Source organism: Salmo salar, chromosome ssa29 (assembly GCF_905237065.1).
Source record: "Salmo salar chromosome ssa29, Ssal_v3.1, whole genome shotgun sequence".
Taxonomy (NCBI): Eukaryota; Metazoa; Chordata; class Actinopteri; order Salmoniformes; family Salmonidae; genus Salmo; species Salmo salar.
The window spans coordinates 27,052,226-27,071,513 of record NC_059470.1 but is presented as its reverse complement, the minus strand read 5'-3'; the positions used below and the strand labels follow the sequence as shown (position 1 = coordinate 27,071,513).

The window sequence follows — 19,288 nt, the reverse complement described above, 5'->3', positions numbered from 1 at the left end:
GAATGATATCATAGAACAAAACGTATAAGATCTCCTACGCCTGTGTTAACCTCTAAACTTATTTTCTGCGTTTATTCCAAAACTATTCTTTCCCCTGAATGAACCAGAGGTAAATCATTTGCGGTTTTTAAGATTATAAACTGCCGAGCTCTAAATACATTCTCGTCACTTTCTTTGTTACGTCCAGATTTTGACATGAAATGGAAAGACAAACACGTTATAACCACATATAGAACAATGATCCAAATATTTCACCAGATGTATAAATATTAAGCCTCCGGATTGCGTTTCCACTCACTACCAAATATGGTGATTGGAGGAAGCCCAGTGGGAGATAGATTTTGGGCAACATTCTTCAAATTTTCTCATCAATGAAACATTTGATCTCCATACAGTTTTCTGTTTCCAAAACTAGAATCTGTAACAGAGTGAACTGCTTTTTTGTATACTTTGCCAAAGTTGAAAAAATTGCTTTGTTTCGGAGTGCAAGGGCAATTTGAGTTATTGTACACTTCAAAGTAGGCGTTCCCTAACGGACATATGCAAATAGCTGCCAAAACCCGCCAATAGGATCTCACCAGCTCGTGCTTGACTCTGACCGCCTCCTTGCTTGTTCTGCCCACTATGATTAATTTACTCCCATTGGAAACGACAGGCTCTAGTCTATCTTGGGTTAGTTATCAAAAATCTTCGACCTTACTGTACAAGTCTCTTTATTTAAATTTAAATAATATTTTCAATTCAAACCAGGGAAAACAAGAATGTTATGAATAAAATAATTAAATGACAGAGTAGACCATGACGTGGCAGTGAATTTCTGTACTGTACAGAACACTATACAGAAATTAGACAAAAAATAACAAAACATTAACAACATTGAGTCCAACCATTAAAATGTCATTTAAAACAAATAAATAAATACACATTGTAAAATCTTCTCTACCTTTTCCATTTAAAATACAACTAGTTGTCCATGTATGATGCTGTATTCCAGTTTATTTAGTTGACAGCAGCATAGCAGCCTGGAAGGGTTGAAGATCAGGGTTTGAGTTATATTATTGTGTGTGTGTGTGTGTGCGTATTCATGTTTAAGTGTGTGTGCGTGTATGTTGGTAGTTATGTAGGTAGGTATGCGTGTAGGTTGGTAAGTAGATAATAATTCCATTCCAGCCATTACAATAAGCCTCCTATAGCTCCCCCCACCAGCTCCCTCTGGTGTGTATTACAGCGGGGGGAGGCCAATGTGGTGCACATTGCAGTATGGCTGTATGAGGTATCTGGCTGTAGACCAGAAAGTGTTGGTGAAGCCGAGTCCTGTACAGTGGTCGTAGCAGCCGGGGACCATGGAGACCAGGACACCCAGAGGAACCAGGAAACCCAGGGTGAAACCTCCTGCTGCTCGGACACCTCTCACCATATCTGACCACACACCACTCTTCTCCTCTAGCATCTGTTTCCCCTCCTTAACCACCTCCTCCTCTTTCTTCTCATCCGCCTCTCTTTCTACCCTCTCCTCCACTCTCTGCTCCTCCTCTATCTTCTCCTCCCTCTGCACCTCATCAGAGAAGTCCTCCTGGGGTAGGAAGTGAACACAAGCATTTAGCAACAGCGTCTCTCCCCCAGGGTGTGTGTGTGTGTATGTGTGCAAAGCTGTAGGACGAGCTCATTGTAAAACTGGAAATGAATAAATGGAACGGTATCAAACACATCAAACATGTGGAAACCACGTTTTAATCTGTTCCATAAATTCCATTCCAGCCATTCAGCCTGTCCTCATTCACTGGCGCGAAAACACTGTCTCCCAGCTAAGCCCTACCTAACCCTAAACTCACATTGTCCTGTAGTACTACTTGATCACCACACAGCGGAGACAAAACACTCGGCCATGATCGGTCATGTGTGTGTATGTGACCCACCATCATGCATGGCAGTAGACCCAGTTCCTCTGCTAAAGAGATGGAGCGCTGAGTGGCTGTAGACAGAGTTCCATCTAATGCCATGTAACCCCCCTCTCTTCCATTACTACAGACAGAGAAAGACATGAGGAAAGAGAGAGAGGGTATGAGCTATTACAAACGTGACAACATTAGAGTGTGTGAGGGATGTTATGATTGTGTGTGTGTGTGTGTGTGTGTGTGTGTGTGTGTGTGTGTGTGTGTGTGTGTGTGTGTGTATGTATGTATGTGTGTGTAGTTACACTAGGGCCTCTGCCAGTTGGCTCTGCAGATCCTTCATCTTCTCCTTCAGATCCTGAGAACAGAGAAACACACATATAAAGCCCAGAGTGTATATCAGTTAAATATGTGTGTGTGTGAGGTCTGTATCAGGCATATGTAAAGTGTGTGTGTGTGTGTGTGTGTGTGTGTGTGTGTGTGTGTGTGTGTGTGTGTGTGATGTACCTGTGCAATGGAGGAGTACTCTGTAAGGGACTGCTCCAGCTGCTCAACTACAAAGTCCTTCTGAAGGAGACACGCGAGCACAAAGTCATGTTGAGCAAAGGCCAGCCAGCTAATAGACTGCAATGAACCACATTTAAACTGGCAATCCATGTGGCATGTCTAAAGAAAAACTTGTACATTTATTGGGTATTTAGGGCATATTTCAAATGTAAACATCATCTTCAATACGTAGGTTTCGCCTACCTTACGTAGGACCTCATCCCTGTGATCCAAAGCGAGTCTGCTCTCCTCGAGCCGAAGCTGTTTCTCACACACACGTTACTAGTTACTAGTAGGGCTGGGGGAAATCCTGCGGCCTCTCAGGACCAAAATTACCCCCCTCTGATCTGGTGGTAGGATACCCCTGAGTGTGTGTGTGAGTTACCTGTAAGGCTTGTAGAGCCTGGCTGAGGTTAACGATCTTCTTCTTGTCAGTGTCTCTGTCTGGTATAATACGGGACATCTAGGGGTGAGAAACAGACAGACAGAACGAGAGAGAATAGAAAAGTTCTGTTATGTTTTGACAACAAATAATGTGTATTATGCCTCCATATTGGCTGGCCAGTGAAACATTCAGTTTGTCTGTTCTAACAGGGTCAAAGGTCAAGGGTTAGGTCGTCATACCTCACTGCCGATGCTTTCGATCTGGTCCTCCAAAATCTCCTTCTCTTTCTCCTGCCGGAACGAGGGATGAAAACCGTTGTATTTCTCACCATCATTTTATCAATACTTTCTTCCCAAGTTACTTCACATTTACCAATTAGCTCAGTTGGTGAGGTGATTGGTCAAATCAGGTGGGTTCAGTTGGGTGGTTTATTTGTCATATATATACAGTTGAAGATGGAAGTTTACATACACTTAGGTTGGAGTCATTAAAACTAATTTTTCAACCACTCCACAAATTTCTTAATAACAAACTATAGTTTTTGCAAGACAGTTATGACATCTACTTTGTGCATGACACAAGTAATTTTTCCAATTGTTTACAGACAGATTATTTCACTTACTGTATCACAATTCCAGTGGGTCAGAAGTTTACATACACTAATTTGACTGTGCCTTTAAACAGCTTGGAAAAATCCAGAAAATTATGTCATGGCTTTAGAAGCTTCTGATAGGCTAATTGACAACATTTGAGTCAATTGGAGGTGTACCTGTGGATGTATTTCAAGGCCTACCTTCAAACTCAGTGCCTCTTTGCTTGACATCATGGGAAAATCAAAAGAAATCAGCCAAGACCTCAGAAAAAGTATTGCAGACCTCCACAAGTCTGGTTCATCCTTGGGATCAATTTCCAAACGCCTGAAGGTACCACGTTCATCTGTACAAACAATAGTACGCAAGTATAAACACCATGGGACCACGCCGCCGTTATACTGCTCAGGAAGGAGACGCGTTCTGTCTCCTAGAGATGATGGTGTCGAAAAGTGCAAATCAATCCCAGGACAACAGCAAAGGACCTTGTGAAGATGCTGGAGGAAACAGGTACAAAAGTATCTATATCCACAGTAAAACGAGTCCTATATCGGCAAACTCAAAGGCCGCTCAGCAAGGAAGAGGCCACTGCTCCAAAACCGCCATAAAAAAGCCAGACTACGGTTTGCAACTGCACATGGGAACAAAGATCGTACTTTTTGGAGAAATGTCCTCTGGTCTGATGAAACAAAAATAGAACCGTTTGGCCATAATGACCATTGTTATGTTTGGAGGCAAAAGGGGGAGGCTTGCAAGCCGAAGAACACCATCCCAACCGTGAAGCACGGGGGTGGCAGCATCATGTTGTGGGGGTGCTTTGCTGCAGTAGGGACTGGTGCACTTCACAAAATAGATGGCATCATGAGGTAGGAAAATTATGTGGCTATATTGAAGAAACATCTCAAGACATCAGTCAGTCAGTTAAAGCTTGGTCGCAAATGGGTCTTCCAAATGGACAATGACCTCAAGCATACTTCCAAAGTTGTGACAAAATGGCTTAAGGACAACAAAGTCAGGGTATTGGAGTGGCCATCACAAAGCCCTGACCTCAATCCTATAGAACATGTGGGCAGAACTGAAAAAGCGTGTGCGAGCAAGGAGGCCCACAAACCTGACTCAGTTACACCAGCTCTGTCAGGAGGAATGGGCCAAAATTCACCCAACTTACTGTGGGAAGCTTGTGGAAGGCTACCCGAAACATTTGACCCAAGTTAAACAATTTAAAGGCAAAGCTACCAAATACTAATTGAGTGAATGAAAACATCTGACCCACTGGGATTGTGATGAAAGAAATAAAAGCTGAAATAAATCATTCTCTCTACTATTATTCTGGCATTTCACATTCTTAAAATAAAGTGACCTAAGACAGTGAATTTTTACTAGGATTAAATGTCAGGAATTGTGAAAAACTGAGTTTAAATGTATTTGGCTAAGGTGTATATAAACTTCCGACTTCAACTGTATATATAGGGACCTAGTCAGTTGTGAAATGTGTCAACTGAAATGTGTCTTCCGCATTTAACCCAACCCCTCAATCAGAGGTGAGGTGGGCTGCCTTAATCGACATCCACCTCGCCCGGGGAACAATGGGTTAACTGCCTTGCTCAGACCGACAGATTTTTACCTTGTCAGCTCGGGGATTTGATCCAGAAACCTTTCGGTTACTGGCCCAACGCTCTAACCACTCGGCTACCTGCCGCCCCTCATATATTTGGTGGGACCTTAATTGGGAAGGATGGGCTCATAGTAATGGCTGGAGTGGAATCAGTGGAGTGGTATCAAATACATCAAACATATGGTTTCCATGTGTTTGATGCCATTCCATTTGCTCCGTTTCAGACATTATTATGAGCCGTCATTCCCTCAGCAGCCTCCACTGATGGTTTCTTGTTTACTATTGCTGTACACCACTTCCTGGTTAACCACCAGTTGTTTGATGTAGGCCTCCAGGTTGCCCGTAGCTTCGTCTTTCTCAACCAATAGGCTCCGGATCTCCTCCAGCTCATCCATCAGCTGCTCTGCATCATGGATCGACTGCTTCATCCTGACAAACACAAATAATGATGAACAAACTGACTGAATGATGGTTACATTTGACTTGGTTGTGCAGGGCAGTGTGTGTGGTTGCTAATATGGTTACCCTTTGACTTGGTTGAGCAGGGCAGTGTTCTCGGTGCGTAGCAGTGTGTTGTTGTCATCGGCTACCTCTACTGTTCTCTGCAGCTCTGAGTTCAATTGCTTCAGTCTGCTTCGGGAATACACCAACTCTGCTAGAACATCACGCCTCTCCTCTGAACTCCTACAAACACACAGGTTAGAAAGTGGTAAGTACACAAACTGCAGCCTTGACGTCCAGATCACGAAGGACCTATCATGGTCTAAACACACCAACACAGTTGTGAAGAGGGCACGACAAAGCCTCTTCGCCTTCAGGATGCTGAAAAGATTTGCCATGAGCCCTCAGATCCTCAAAAAGTTATATAGCTGCACCATTGAAAGCATTTTGACTGGCTGCATCACCTCTTGGTATGGCAACTGTTTGGCATCCGACCGCAAAGCGCTACAGACCAGTACATCCTTGGGGCCAAGCTCCCTGCTACCCAGGACCTCTATACCAGGCGGTGTCAGAGGAAGGCCCTAAAAATGGTGAAAGACTCTAACCACCCAAGACATAGACTGTTCTCTCTGCTACCGCACGGCAAGTGGTACCGGAGTGCCAAGTCGTGGACCAAAAGGCTCCTTAACAGCTTCTTTCCCCAAGCCATAAGACTGCTGAACAGTTAATCAAATTGCTTCCCAGACTATTTGCATTGACCCCCCCTTTGCACTCACTGTCTCTATGCACACTGACTGGACTATACCCATTCTACACTGACACTCCAACACACACCTACATACACTCTCACACGCACACATATTGAAGCCACAGACACATTTTCACATAAGCTGCTGCTACTCTGCTTATTATCTCAGCTTCTTTTTTTTACCATGCATAGTCACTTCACCCTTACCTACATGTACAAATTACCTCAACTAACCTGTACCCCCGCACACTGACTCGGTACCGGTGCCCCCTGTATACAGTGAGGGAAAAAAGTATTTGATCCCCTGCCGATTTTGTACGTTTGCCCACTGACAAAGAAATGATCAGTCTATAATTTTAATGGTAGGTTTAATTGAACAGTGAGAGACAGAATAACAACAAAAACATCCAGAAAAACGCATGTCAAAAATGTTAGAAATTGATTTGCATTTTAATGAGGGAAATAAGTATTTGACCCCTCTGCAAAACATGACTTAGTACTTGGTGGCAAAACCCTTGTTGGCAATCAGAGGTCAGACGTTTCTTGTAGTTGGCCACCAGGTTTGCACACATCTCAGGAAGGATTTTGTCCCACTCCTCTTTGCAGATCTTCTCCAAGTCATTAAGGTTTCGAGGCTGACGTTTGGCAACTCGAACCTTCAGCTCCCTCCACAGATTTTCTATGGGATTAAGGTCTGGAGACTGGCTAGGCCACTCCAGGACCTTAATGTGCTCCTTCTTGAGCCACTCCTTTGTTGCCTTGGCCGTGTGTTTTGGGTCATTGTCATGCTGGAATACCCATCCACGACCCATTTTCAATGCCCTGGCTGAGGGAAGGAGGTTCTCACCCAAGATTTGACGGTACATGGCCCCGTCCATCGTCCCTTTGATGCGGTGAAGTTGTCCTGTCCCCTTAGCAGAAAAACACCCCCAAAGCATAATGTTTCCACCTCCATGTTTGACGGTGGGGATGGTTTCTTGGGGTCATAGGCTGCATTCCTCCTCCTCCTCCAAACACGGCGAGTTGAGTTGATGCCAAAGAGCTCCATTTTGGTCTCATCTGACCACAACACTTTCACCCAGTTGTCCTCTGAATCATTCAGATGTTCATTAGCAAACTTGAGACGGGCATGTATATGTGCTTTCTTGAGCAGGGGGACCTTGCGGGCGCTGCAGGATTTCAGTCCTTCACGGCGTAGTGTGTTACCAATTGTTTTCTTGGTGACTATGGTCCCAGGTGCCTTGAAATCATGACAAGATCCTCCCGTGTAGTTCTGGGCTGATTCCTCACCGTTCTCATGATCATTGCAACTCCACGAGGTGAGATCTTGCATGGAGCCCCAGGCCGAGGGAGATTGACAGTTATTTTGTGTTTCTTCCATTTGCGAATAATCGCACTAACTGTTGTCACCTTCTCACCAAGTTGCTTAATGATGGTCTTGTAGCCCATTCCAACCTTGTGTAGGTCTACAATCTTGTCCCTGACATCCTTGGAGAGCTCTTTGGTCTTGGCCATGGTGGAGAGTTTGGAATCTGATTGATTGATTGCTTCTGTGGACAGGTGTCTTTTATACAGGTAACGAGCGGAGATTAGGAGCACACTATACAGGTAACAAACTGAGATTAGGAGCACTCCCTTTAAGAGTGTCCTCCTAATCTCAGCTCATTACCTGTATAAAAGACACCTGGGAGCCAGAAATCTTTCTGATTGAGGGGGACAAATACTTATTTCCCTCATTAAAATGCAAATCAATTTATAACATTTTTGACATGCGTTTTTCTGGATTTTTTTGTTGTTATTCTGTCTCTCACTGTTCAAATAAACCTACCATTAAAATTATAGACTGATCATTTCTTTGTCAGTGGGCAAACGTACAAAATCAGCAGGGGATCAAATACTTTTTTCCCCTCACTGTATAGCCTAGTTATTGTTATTTTATTGTGTTACTTTTTATAATTTTTTGCTTTAATTTGGTAAAACCAATCTGGAACTCTTCTTGAACTGCCTGTTGGTTAAGGCCTTGTAAGTAAGCATTTAACGGTAAGGTCTACACTTGTTGTATTTGGCGCATGTGACAAATAAAGTTTGATTTGATTATTATATATCCTGATTGCCTAGTCATGTTTACCCCTACCTACATGTACATATTACCTCAATCACCTCAACTACCTCGTACCCCTGTACATTGGTACTGTTACTCCTTGTATATATCCTGGTTGTCATTTTATTGTGTTACTATTTCCTTTATTTTTGTAGCAAATATTTCTTACTTTTTAACTGTGCATTGTTGGGAAAGGGCTCGTAAGTAAGCATTTCACAGTAAAGTCTACACCTGTTGTATTCGGCACATGTGACAAATACAATTTGATTTGCTAGGAGTCGTCTGGGTGTAAGGCACTCACAGGTCTGCAGAGTTGAGGATCCTCTCCTCCTCTGACACGTACAGCCTGACAGACTCATCATTATGCTTCCCCTCTGAAATACACACAAAACATCAAAACAGACAGACCCCCCCCACCCTAAAACACACACACCTTTGAATTGGTCGTAAAGACCAGCCAATAACCAATGAAAAACTCACCTTCATAATCATAGCCATCATCTTCCACTGAGTCTGACCTAAACACACACACAGAGCAGCAAAATGTGTGGACAAAGATTTGAGCAGATAGATGAAGGCTATGGCTATAACTGTATGTGTGTGTGTATGTTCACCTTAGCTGGTCTGAGCTGGCATACATATCCCTCCATCTGGGTCCCCTGGTGCTACCTAGACAGGGGACAGAAAAGAGGAGGGACCATGTGTTACACATACATCCCTGATCTGTCAATGAATCTGACTACTACTGCATGGTTGACACCTCAAGAGCCCAGTTCCACCTCACTTCCCACTCTCTGAGCTGAGACTCCAGTTCCACCTCACTTCCTACTCTCTGAGCTGAGACTGAGACCCCAGTTCCACCCCACTTCCCACTCTCTGAGCTGAGACTCCAGTTCCACCTCACTTCCTACTCTCTGAGCTGAGCTGAGACCCCCAGTTCCACCCCACTTCCCACTCTCTGAGCTGAGACTCCAGTTCCACCCCACTTCCCACTCTCTGAGCTGAGCTGAGACCGAGCCCAGTTCCACCCCACTTCCCACTCTCTGAGCTGAGACTCCAGTTTCACCCCACTTCCCACTCTCTGAGCTGAGAGCCCAGTTCCACCCCACTTCCCACTCTCTGAGCTGAGACTCCAGTTCCACCCCATTTCCCACTCTCACAACCGAGAGCCCAGTTCCACCTCACTTTCCACTCTCTGAGCTGAGCTGAGAGCCCAGTTCCACCCCACTTCCCACTCTCTGAGCTGAGACTCCAGTTTCACCCCACTTCCCACTCTCTGAGCTGAGAGCCCAGTTCCACCCCACTTCCCACTCTCTGAGCTGAGACTCCAGTTCCACCCCACTTCCCACTCTCTGAGCTGAGACTCTAGTTCCACCCCACTTCCCACTCTCTGAGCTGAGACTCCAGTTCCACCCCACTTCCCACTCTCTGAGCTGAGAGCCCAGTTCCACCCCACTTCCCACTCTCTGAGCTGAGACTCCAGTTCCACCCCACTTCCCACTCTCTGAGCTGAGAGCCCAGTTCCACCCCACTTCCCACTCTCTGAGCTGAGCTGAGACCCCAGTTTCACCCCCCTTCCCACTCTCTGAGCTGAGAAGGTAAATAATCCAAATTGGACAAATTTGTATATTGTTCTACGAGTCGGTACTCACCATTAGAAGAGGGTGCGACCACTAACCCACCGTCATCCTCCCATTGGCCAGCCTCGGCAGGCCCACGGTACCGGCCCTGCCGCTCATCCTCCCATTGGCCAGCCTCGGCAGGCCCCTGGTACCGGCCCTGCCACTCATCCTCCCGTTGTCGTGAACCCTGGTGACCTCGGTGGAGAGACGGGAGGTCGAGCACCGAAGATGATGTCACACCGTGGGAGGCATAGTCCAATAGACCCAGCTGCTGCAGCCGCCCCGCCTACATTAGAACCACAACAACTTCATCTGGAAAGGCTTTACGCCTACATACACATCTCTGAACGTGCTAACAAATAAATGGCTGTTAAGATAAATGGCAGACTACTAGTACAGTATTCAGGTGAGCTTTATTGACATAAAACTGAAATAACCCAATGTTGCCAAAGCAATATACCATTTTTTATTTTTGTGTTGGCACAATATGAACGAATTCTAGTTATAACTAGATATTACCTCAATGGGGAAGGAGACGGTCCTGCGCAGCATTCTCCCTCAAAGCCCCAATGCCGCTAGAAATCTGTCCCCCTTGAGAGATTCAGACAATTTCAGACGATTTCTTTTTTTCAAATCAAATCAGTACAAACAGTGTGCTGTTACAAATGACAAGTCAGGAAGTAAAGGCAGGTCGGTAGCTATCTACTAGGAGAGCTAGATCATTCCCGAGCTTGAAAAATAATTCCAAATAAATAGGTTCAGTTCATGTAGTCGTTTATGACGTCACAGTATAAACATCACCCATGCGTCACACTAACAACCAAGCCTCCAAAGACTAAGTTAAAAAAATTAAAAACTAAGCTAAGTAGTAACTGTAGATAGCTAGCTGTCCGTGCTTTTCAACAGGAACATGTTTTCAGTTTTCAGCTCCTATCATAGCAATGTTGTTGCTTATCTTTCTTAGTTAGCGACCAAGCTAACTTCAGCTAAAGCGGGATCGCAAACTGACTGCTACTGTTGCTAGCTAATGGATATTTTTCAATCAAGTAGCTAGCTAACAACAATGACGTTAAATTATTGGCAGATTAAATTATTTGTTGACACATTTTTTTTTTTAACCTATCTAGCTAGCTAATTATTGTAGTTTCATTTCCCTACCCAACTACTCTCATATGACCTCCGTCTCCCTCACCAAAGCAGTGCGCACGAGCAACTATAACTTCAGCCACTCAGTGATCGGTTTCATTATCAATGGACTCACTGGACTGATCCCTATGTTTTTTATTTTGGTTTATTTTAAGAAGTCAATTGGGATGGCTGACGCTATGTCAACGATTTTTATAACTAAACCCAGATAGACGACAGCTTGTCGTCTCCAACGGGAACAAATTAATCATAGTGGGCAGAACAAGCAAGGAGGCGGGTAGAGCCAAGCACGCGCTGGCGAGATCCTATTGGCGCGTTCTAGTAGACATGAAAATATTTCCGCTAGGGAAGTGCGCGTGTTTAACAACTCAATTCGCATTTGCACTCCTAAACAGCGCGGTTTTAGCAAAGGGTCAAGTCTACAAAACTTAGTCCACTCTGTTCATAACATATTCTAGTTTTGGGAGCATAAAACTGTATCGAGATCAAATGTTTAATCGATAAGAAAATGTGCAGTATGTCGGCCAAAATCCATCTCGTTCCATCTTCTCCAACCGGAGAAACGCCAACCGGATGCTTCACATTTATACTTCCAGTGAAATATCTGTTCCATTGTTCTATCTGTGGCTTTGTATTGTCTTGAGAAGCTTTGAAGCCACCTGTTGGGCATATTGGCACTTCCCAGAAAGAGCAGTCCTCCATAGAAATGAATGGAATTCTACAGTATTTCAATTAAATGTTTCAAGGACAAAATTACATGTATTTAAGTATTTTTGTTGTTGTAATGGGGACAGTAACTTTAGCCATCAACAAATATTTATATATATTTTGGGGGGGTTATATTTTAGCTCACATAATATAATTTAAAAGTATGCATTAAGGTGTCTGTAATATAATAAATGTGGCAAAAATGAATGTAGACATTAATAAATGCATTTACGTAGCTTCCTAAATACTTTTTACAATGGTGGGGGAGTCCCAATATGGAGGCTCGGTGTCTTCAATACAGAGCTTTCTATTAGTCATTTCGCATATATATATATATATATATATATATATTATTGGTCTCAACCACAGATAGAAGGCGTTAGCTACCAGTAGTATCTTCCTCTCAACTTAATGTTGAGCGTTATAATAGTAGAATACATTTTCCTGTTGTTTTGTTTTTATTTTTAAAACAACTTTGAGATTCTTCTTGTATTGAAAAGCGCTATATAAAATAAATCCTTTATTATAATTGTATTATTGTTATATTTAGGCTCCTTCCCCTCTCCCCACAGGGCCAATGGGTGGCAAACTCTATTGAGGGTGTGGCCAAAATAAAAAAACGCCTCCCAACCAGCCATGTTGGTTGTCAGCTTCTTCAAAGGTGAGACGTGGACCCAGTCACAACCACCCCTAGCCCCAAATAAACCCTGAACCCCCTGCCCCTTCCCCTTAGCCCCCAACCCTAGCTTCTAGCCCTAGCCCCTACCTCACCTATCTCTCTGTGTGTGTCTAGGTTTCCCAGGTGATCTGTATTGGTTGTGTGTTCAGACTACAGTCGTTTCTCTCTGGGCAGATTATTAAGACTGTTCTGGGAATTCCTAACGGAATATGAGTCACAGGAGGTTGGTGGCACCTTAATTGGGGAGGGAGGGCACATTGTAAGGAACGATGCTGCAGAAGAGAAGCAGGTATGGGGAGTTGACATTTAATTTGGAACGGACATGCAACAGGACAGGAACAGCGTCAGAATTGGGAAACACAAAGACAGACGACAATCAATTCAGCAGCGGGGAACAGAGCTGGGGAACTGACAAATATAGGGGAGGTAATAAACAGGTGATTGAGTCCAGGTGAGTCGAATATCGCTGATGCGTATGATGAGGGAATGCAGGTGTGCGTAAATGATGGTGGCAGGAGTGCGTAATGCAGGGCAGCCTGGTGCCCTCGAGCGCCAGGGGGGGAAGAGCGGGAGCAGGCGTTACACACATGGTAATGGCTGGAGCGGAATTGGTGGAATGGCATCAAATACATCCATTTGCCCCATTCCTGCCATTATTATGAGCCGTCCTCCCCTCAGCAGCCTCCACTGCTTGGAATGGACTGCTGTAGTTGGAATGTGAATTGACTTATTTGGAATCCAACACCCCTAGGTCTGTTCCATGTCGACTTTGCCTGGATTCTTGCCTGCACGCGCTTGTTGCCAGTGATGTCAACAGTCGTCTCCATGGTGTCCAGAAGGCCATCGGTGTCAACCTCAGATCAGACGGGCTGTGGCCTGAGAACAAACACACAGGCCCACAGACAGACACAGGTCTGTTTTACTATCCTATTTGGGACCAAACATTTGATTCCCATTCAAAATCCTATTTTCCCTAACCTAACACTTAACCTAATTCTAACCTTAACCCCAAACCCCTAAACCTAACCTACACCTAACCCTAATTCTAACCTGAACTGTTACCCTAACCGTAGACTAAACCCTAAGCCTTTAATAGCCTTTTTCCTTGTGGGGACCTCCGAATTTTTCTTGTTTTACTATCCTTGGGGACTTCTGGTTCCCACAAGGACAGTAAAAAAAAACACGCACGCACACACGCACACACACGCTTAGTAACTATAAGTACATTATCTTATGAAATAATGAAGTTATATTCAATTTGTTTCTTTTGTTTGTTAATATGAAGACTATTGGGATGGGGCCTAACTCACTGTGATTTACCAGTAACAGAACGATAAGAGGAGACGAAAGCCTGAATCAGCGGTTAAATGACAAGACAGCATCTTCTCTCTCTCTTTCTCTCTCTCTCTGCCCTTTCTCTCCAGAATGCACCCAGAAAGTGAGGGGTCTCATGACAACAATTTCGCTAATCACCTGCCTTGTGCTGGGTGCACTCTCAGTGATGACTCACACACAGACACACAGACACACTCACTCTCTGTCATCCCAAGACCGAAGCGACGCTGCAACTTTAGGAAATATATTCTGTTGAATATACATACTTGTGCAGTTAATATTTTTCCCTCAAGTGTGTAAAAAGAGCACAGGTAAGAAACATTTCTCTTATAGGTCTCTAGGTTGGAGATGGAGAAAAGTATTGTTTAGAAATATATTATGTAACATATTTGGGTGTCTAGAAATTCATGCGATAAAGTTAATAGCATACTGGTAAAAACTTATTATGAACTGTTGAATATTCAAATAACTGTTCGTTTTTTAACTTAATCTAAAACATGATGCATGCTTGGAACATAGGAATTTAAAGTGACTGTGTGATGTCATGGGATGACATTTGGCTGAATTCCTTTGTCAATGTAGCAAAAGTCAATGTAAACAAACCATATTGAAATAAAGACTAGTCTAGCCTACAGTGGAGTAAGTAGGTCTTTATGTAGTCCTGAAAGGCATCTGCTTAATAAAATGTATTATTATTATTAAGTGTAATTTTATTAAGTGTACAGTCTAACATTATGTTTTGGACACTATGTTTTGCCCTGTATTTTTCTTACAACCCGTCTTTGAGATTTAGGAGCAAAGCTTTCTATTTAATTCACACTTGCAGCTCTGAGATGTTGTTTTTCAATGGAGGATGAAGGTCGTTGAGGCTGGTATGTTTTGTATTCTGAGGGTTGGTCACAGTTCCTGTAGGGGCAAACACACACACACACACACACACACACACACACACACACACACACACACACACACACACACACACACACACACACACACACACACACACACACACACACACACACACACACACACACACACACACACACACACACACACACACACACACACACACACACACACTATCCCCATCATAGAAACATGTTCACAAGGAAGGGAACTGGAAGAACAGGTGTAGCTGTATAGGTGTCATGTTGTCTGCCTGCAGACTTTAATCGTTCAGATGGCATTTCAAGGAACAAAAGATGGAATGTAAAGCAAAGCATTTCAGATAGTCACGCTAACCTGTTCTCAAGGTTACCTGTACTATACCTTATGGCTTTACCGTTCTTGCCCCATCTCTCCTCTTCTCCCATAAGAAAAATGTTTCCTATATTTTGGATCCTCCTCCTTCTCCCTCTGGTCTCCGCCCAGACATACCATTGGGGTCCATGCCCCACCCCCAGTGTCCAGCCCAACTTCAGCTTGCAGCAGGTAAACACACACACACACACACACACACACACACACACACACACACACACACACACACACACACACACACACACACACACACACACACACACACACACACACACAGAGCTTTTTTGTGATTTAAAGCGTACATTTTTAACAACCCCTCTCCTACCCTTATCAGTACCTGGGCACGTGGTATGAGATAGCAAAACTTCCAGCATCCTTTGAGAAAGGGAAGTGCATCCAAGCTGATTACACTCTGAGGGGAGACGGCACCATCAGAGTCCTCAACTCCCAGTTCTAGTCAGTATTTATTTCTGTGTGTATGTGTGAGTGTTTAAGTGTGTCTGAACTATGTCAAACTTTACCTCATACATAGACATTTAGAAGTCGACTGTCCTCCCTGAACTGAAAGCTAGTACGGTTTTCTCATAGACATGTTTTTTCTAAAAGTGGTAACAGTGTATGTGTCTGCCTCCAGTAAAGGTAAGGTGCGGACTGTGGAGGGGACAGCAGTGGTCCAGGACCCCAAAAATCCAGCCAAACTGGGAGTCAGCTTCTCCTACTGTGAGTCTCTACTGTCTATAACTCTATTACCATGACTATATCGAGTCTCTACTGTCTATAACTCTATTACCATGACTATATCAAGTCTCTACTGTCTATAATTCTATTACCATGAGTGTTTACTGTCTATAATTCTATTACCATGACTCTATTCAGTCTCTACAACTCTATTACCATGACTATATCAAGTCTCTACTCTCTATAACTCTATTACCATGACTCTACTGAGTCTCTACTGTCTATGAGTCTATTACCATGACTCTATCGAGTCTCTACTGTCTATAACTCTATTACCATGACTATATTAAGTCTCTACTGAGTCTCTGCTGTCTATAAGTCTATGACCATGACTCTATCGAGTCTCTACGGAGTCTTTACTGTCTATAAGTCTATTACCATGACTCTATCGAGTCTCTACAGAGTCTCTACTGTCTATAACTCTATTACCATGACTCTATCAAATCAAATGAAACTTTATGTCACATGTGCCGAATACAAGTGTAGACCTTACCGTGAAATGCTTACTTACAAGCCCTTAACCAAGAGTGCAGTTCAAGAAAGAGTTAAGAAAATATTTACCAAATAAACTAAAGTAAAAAATTATCAAAAAGTAACACAAAATAACAATAACGAGGCTATATACAGGGGGTGCCAGTACCGAGTCAATGTGTGGGGGTACAGGTTAGTCAAGGTAATTTGTACATGTAGGTAGGGGTGAAGTGACTATGCATATATAATAAACAGCGAGTAGCAGCAGTGTAAAAAATAAATGGAGGGGGGGGTCAATGTAAATAATCCAGTGGCCATTTGATTATTGTTCAGCAGTCTTATGGCTTGAGGGTAGAAGCTGATAAGGAGCCTTTTGGTCCTAGACTTGGCATTCCGGTACCGCTTGCCGTGCATTAGTGGAGAAAATAGTCTATGACTTGGGTAACTGGAATCTTTGACAATCTTTTTAGCCTTCCTCTGACACCGCCTAGTATATAGGTCCTGGATGGCAGGAAGCTTGACCCCAGTGATGTACTGGGCCATATGCACTTCCCTCTGTAGCGCCTTACAGTCAGATGCCGAGCAGTTACCATACCAGGCGGAGATGCAACCGGTCAGGATGCTCTCGATGGTGCAGCTGTAGAACTTTTGGAGGATCTGGGGACCCATACCAAATCTTTTCAGTCTCCTAAGGGAAAAAGGTGTTGTCGTGCACTCTTCACGACTGTCTTGGTGTGTTTGGACCATGATAGTTTGTTGGTGATGTGGACACCAAGGAACTTGAAACTCTCGACCCGCTCCACTACAGCCCCGTCGATGTTAATGGGGGCCTGTTCGAACCGCCTTTTCCTGTAGTCCACGATCAGCTCCTTTGTCTTGCTCACATTGACGGAGAGGTTGGTAATAGAGTTATTGACAGTATTACCATGAATATCAAGTCTCTACTGAGTTTTCTTTGTCTATAACTATATTACAATGACACTATTGAGGCTCTACTTAGTCTCTACTGTCTATAACTCTATTACCATGACTCTATTGAGTCTCTACTGAGTCCATACTGTCTATAACTCTATTACCATGACTATCAAGTATCTACTGAGTCTCTACTGTCTATAACTCTGTTACCAAGATTCTATCAAGTCTCTACTGAGTCCATACTGTCTATAACTCTATTCCCAAGACTCTATTGAGTCTCTACTGTCTATAACTCTATTCCCAAGACTCTATTGAGTCTCTACTGTCTATAACTCTATTCCCAAGACTCTATCAAGTCTCTACTGAATCCATACTGTCTATAACTCTATTGCCATGACTCTATTGAGTCTCTACTGAGTCCATACTGTCTATACCTTTATTACCATGACTCTATCGAGTCTCTACTGTCTTTAACTCTATTACCATGACTCTATCGAGTCTCTACTGAGTCCATACTGTCTATAACTCTATTACCACGACTCTATCGAGTCTCTACTGTCTATAACATGATTACCATGACTCTATAGTTTCTGAGTCTCTACTCTCTATAATTCTATTACCACGACTCTATTGAGTCTCTACTGAATGTCTACTGTTGCACAGGTCTTGTTACTCTAGTGTCCTGGATGAATTCAGCTCTGACTCAGGGCCTGTGAGAGAAAGAACAGTTAATATGATAATAACATCATGTCTGACTCTGAGTCTGTCTTAATCTCCATCCCTCTCGACCTCTTCTCCCTCCCCCCTCTCCAACCCTCTCTCAGTCACTCCCTACAGTCCGTACTGGGTGCTGAGTACTGACTATGTGAGTGGAGCGGTGGTGTACAGCTGTACTGACGTGTTGAGGATTTTCCATGTCGACTACGCCTGGATCCTGGGACGTTCCCGCTTCTTGCCCGCAGAGAAAGTAGAGTACGCCAGGCAGCTGCTGGCTAAAGAAAACATTGACACCTTCAAGATGAGTGTTACCGACCAAACGGGCTGCGACTAGATGGAGGTTTAGAGGTCAGCGGTTAGGGTTAAAGGGTTAAAGGGTTATTTATGTGTCTACTTCCCTAGTCCTAGCACCGTAGAAACTTCTCCCCTACTCCCAATGCTCTATCCACATGTCATTTGAGCCCTACCTCTATAGATACAGACAGAAATACGACTATCACATACTAGACCTAGTATCCAGCTCTCGTGTCTAATTAATCAATAAGGCACGAGGGGGTGTTGTATATTGCACGACGCATCGCGGAGTGCCTGGACACAGCCCTTAGCCATGGTATATTGGCCATATACCACGAACCCCCGAGGTGCCTTATTGCTATTATAAACTGGTTACCAATGTAATTACAGCAGGAAAAATAAATGTTTTGTCATCCCCGTGGTATAAGGTCTGATATACCTTGGCTGTCAGTCAATCAGCATTCAGGGCTCAAACCAACCAGTTTATAATAGTTAATATACACTGACAGTTGGTCTTATAATCTTACCATCCAACATATCACTACCTACCATCTCATTTAGACTACATGTATTTTATATTTAGAAACGTTATGGTCTGTAGTTGGAGATCTGTTAGTTTATAAGGTAGTTTGATTGATTAGATGTCTAGCTATGTAACGATGGTGACGGTTTCTTCATGTGTTGAACAGAATGCTGACAGCTTGAGTTAGTTCTCTGGCTTCAAATTGAAGCCATGGGCTTTCTGTATATTAGGAATTAAAGTTTTGTTTTGAAGTCAAACTGATGACTGTCTTTTCTCCTGCAACAGTGTTTAGATTGCGATTGGGACAAACAATCTCTGCGGGCCTCTCCTGAGTGTCTAGTCAAACAGCAAGTACTGATGTGGCCACTATAAAGCAGGGGTATCAAACCATTGACAGTGGAAGAATAGTAAAAAATCCTCAGGCAAACACACGCATACATTTTTTTGCTATATGTGGGCAATGGGCAGGGGTGCATGCGTGTGGTTGTGACAAGGGTATGTGGGGAGAGGTGTAGGTGTGTGTGTGTGTATGTGTGTGTGTGTGTGTGTGTGTGTGTGTGTG

At 43.6% G+C, this 19,288-nt stretch overlaps 2 protein-coding genes across 4 annotated transcripts; one reads left to right on the top strand and one right to left on the bottom strand.

The window, feature by feature from the left end:
• Nucleotides 1–696: 696 nt before the first annotated feature.
• LOC106590492 (golgin IMH1) lies at nt 697–11,568 on the bottom strand. 3 transcript variants are annotated; one of them, XM_045710758.1, is made up of 15 exons: nt 11,099–11,568; nt 10,460–10,531; nt 9,971–10,226; nt 8,933–8,987; nt 8,799–8,836; nt 8,620–8,692; nt 5,554–5,712; nt 5,340–5,457; nt 3,063–3,113; nt 2,824–2,901; nt 2,643–2,699; nt 2,400–2,456; nt 2,198–2,250; nt 1,917–2,022; nt 697–1,573 (listed from the first exon to the last, which is right to left on the bottom strand). In XM_045710758.1, the coding sequence occupies exons 2-15, from the start codon at nt 10,490–10,492 to the stop codon at nt 1,223–1,225; spliced, it is 1,485 nt and encodes a 494-aa protein (XP_045566714.1). In that variant the 5' UTR covers nt 10,493–10,531; nt 11,099–11,568; the 3' UTR covers nt 697–1,222. The 3 variants fall into 3 exon arrangements, with proteins under 3 accessions (XP_045566714.1, XP_014037054.1, XP_014037055.1); XM_014181579.2 differs by having other exon boundaries at nt 2,400–2,459; nt 11,099–11,567; XM_014181580.2 differs by having other exon boundaries at nt 2,400–2,459; nt 11,133–11,567.
• Nucleotides 11,569–13,995: 2,427 nt separating this feature from the next.
• On the top strand, nt 13,996–18,980 carry apod (apolipoprotein D). The gene is given in 5 exon segments (NM_001141437.1): nt 13,996–14,119; nt 15,125–15,239; nt 15,403–15,524; nt 15,703–15,788; nt 18,017–18,980. Coding segments are annotated over 4 exon segments (546 nt in total). The 5' UTR covers nt 13,996–14,119; nt 15,125–15,128; the 3' UTR covers nt 18,244–18,980.
• The last annotated feature ends 308 nt before the right edge of the window (nt 18,981–19,288 follow it).

Coding starts and splice junctions, on each gene's coding strand:
- LOC106590492 (XM_014181579.2), bottom strand. CDS start 10,492: ATGCTGCGCAGGACCGTCTCCTTCCCCATTGAG. Junction 2,700..2,823: donor AGGCTCTACAAGCCTTACAG/GTAACTCACACA, acceptor TGTGAGAAACAG/CTTCGGCTCGAGGAGAGCAG. Junction 2,023..2,197: donor CAACTGGCAGAGGCCCTAGT/GTAACTACACAC, acceptor CTCTGTCTGTAG/TAATGGAAGAGAGGGGGGTT.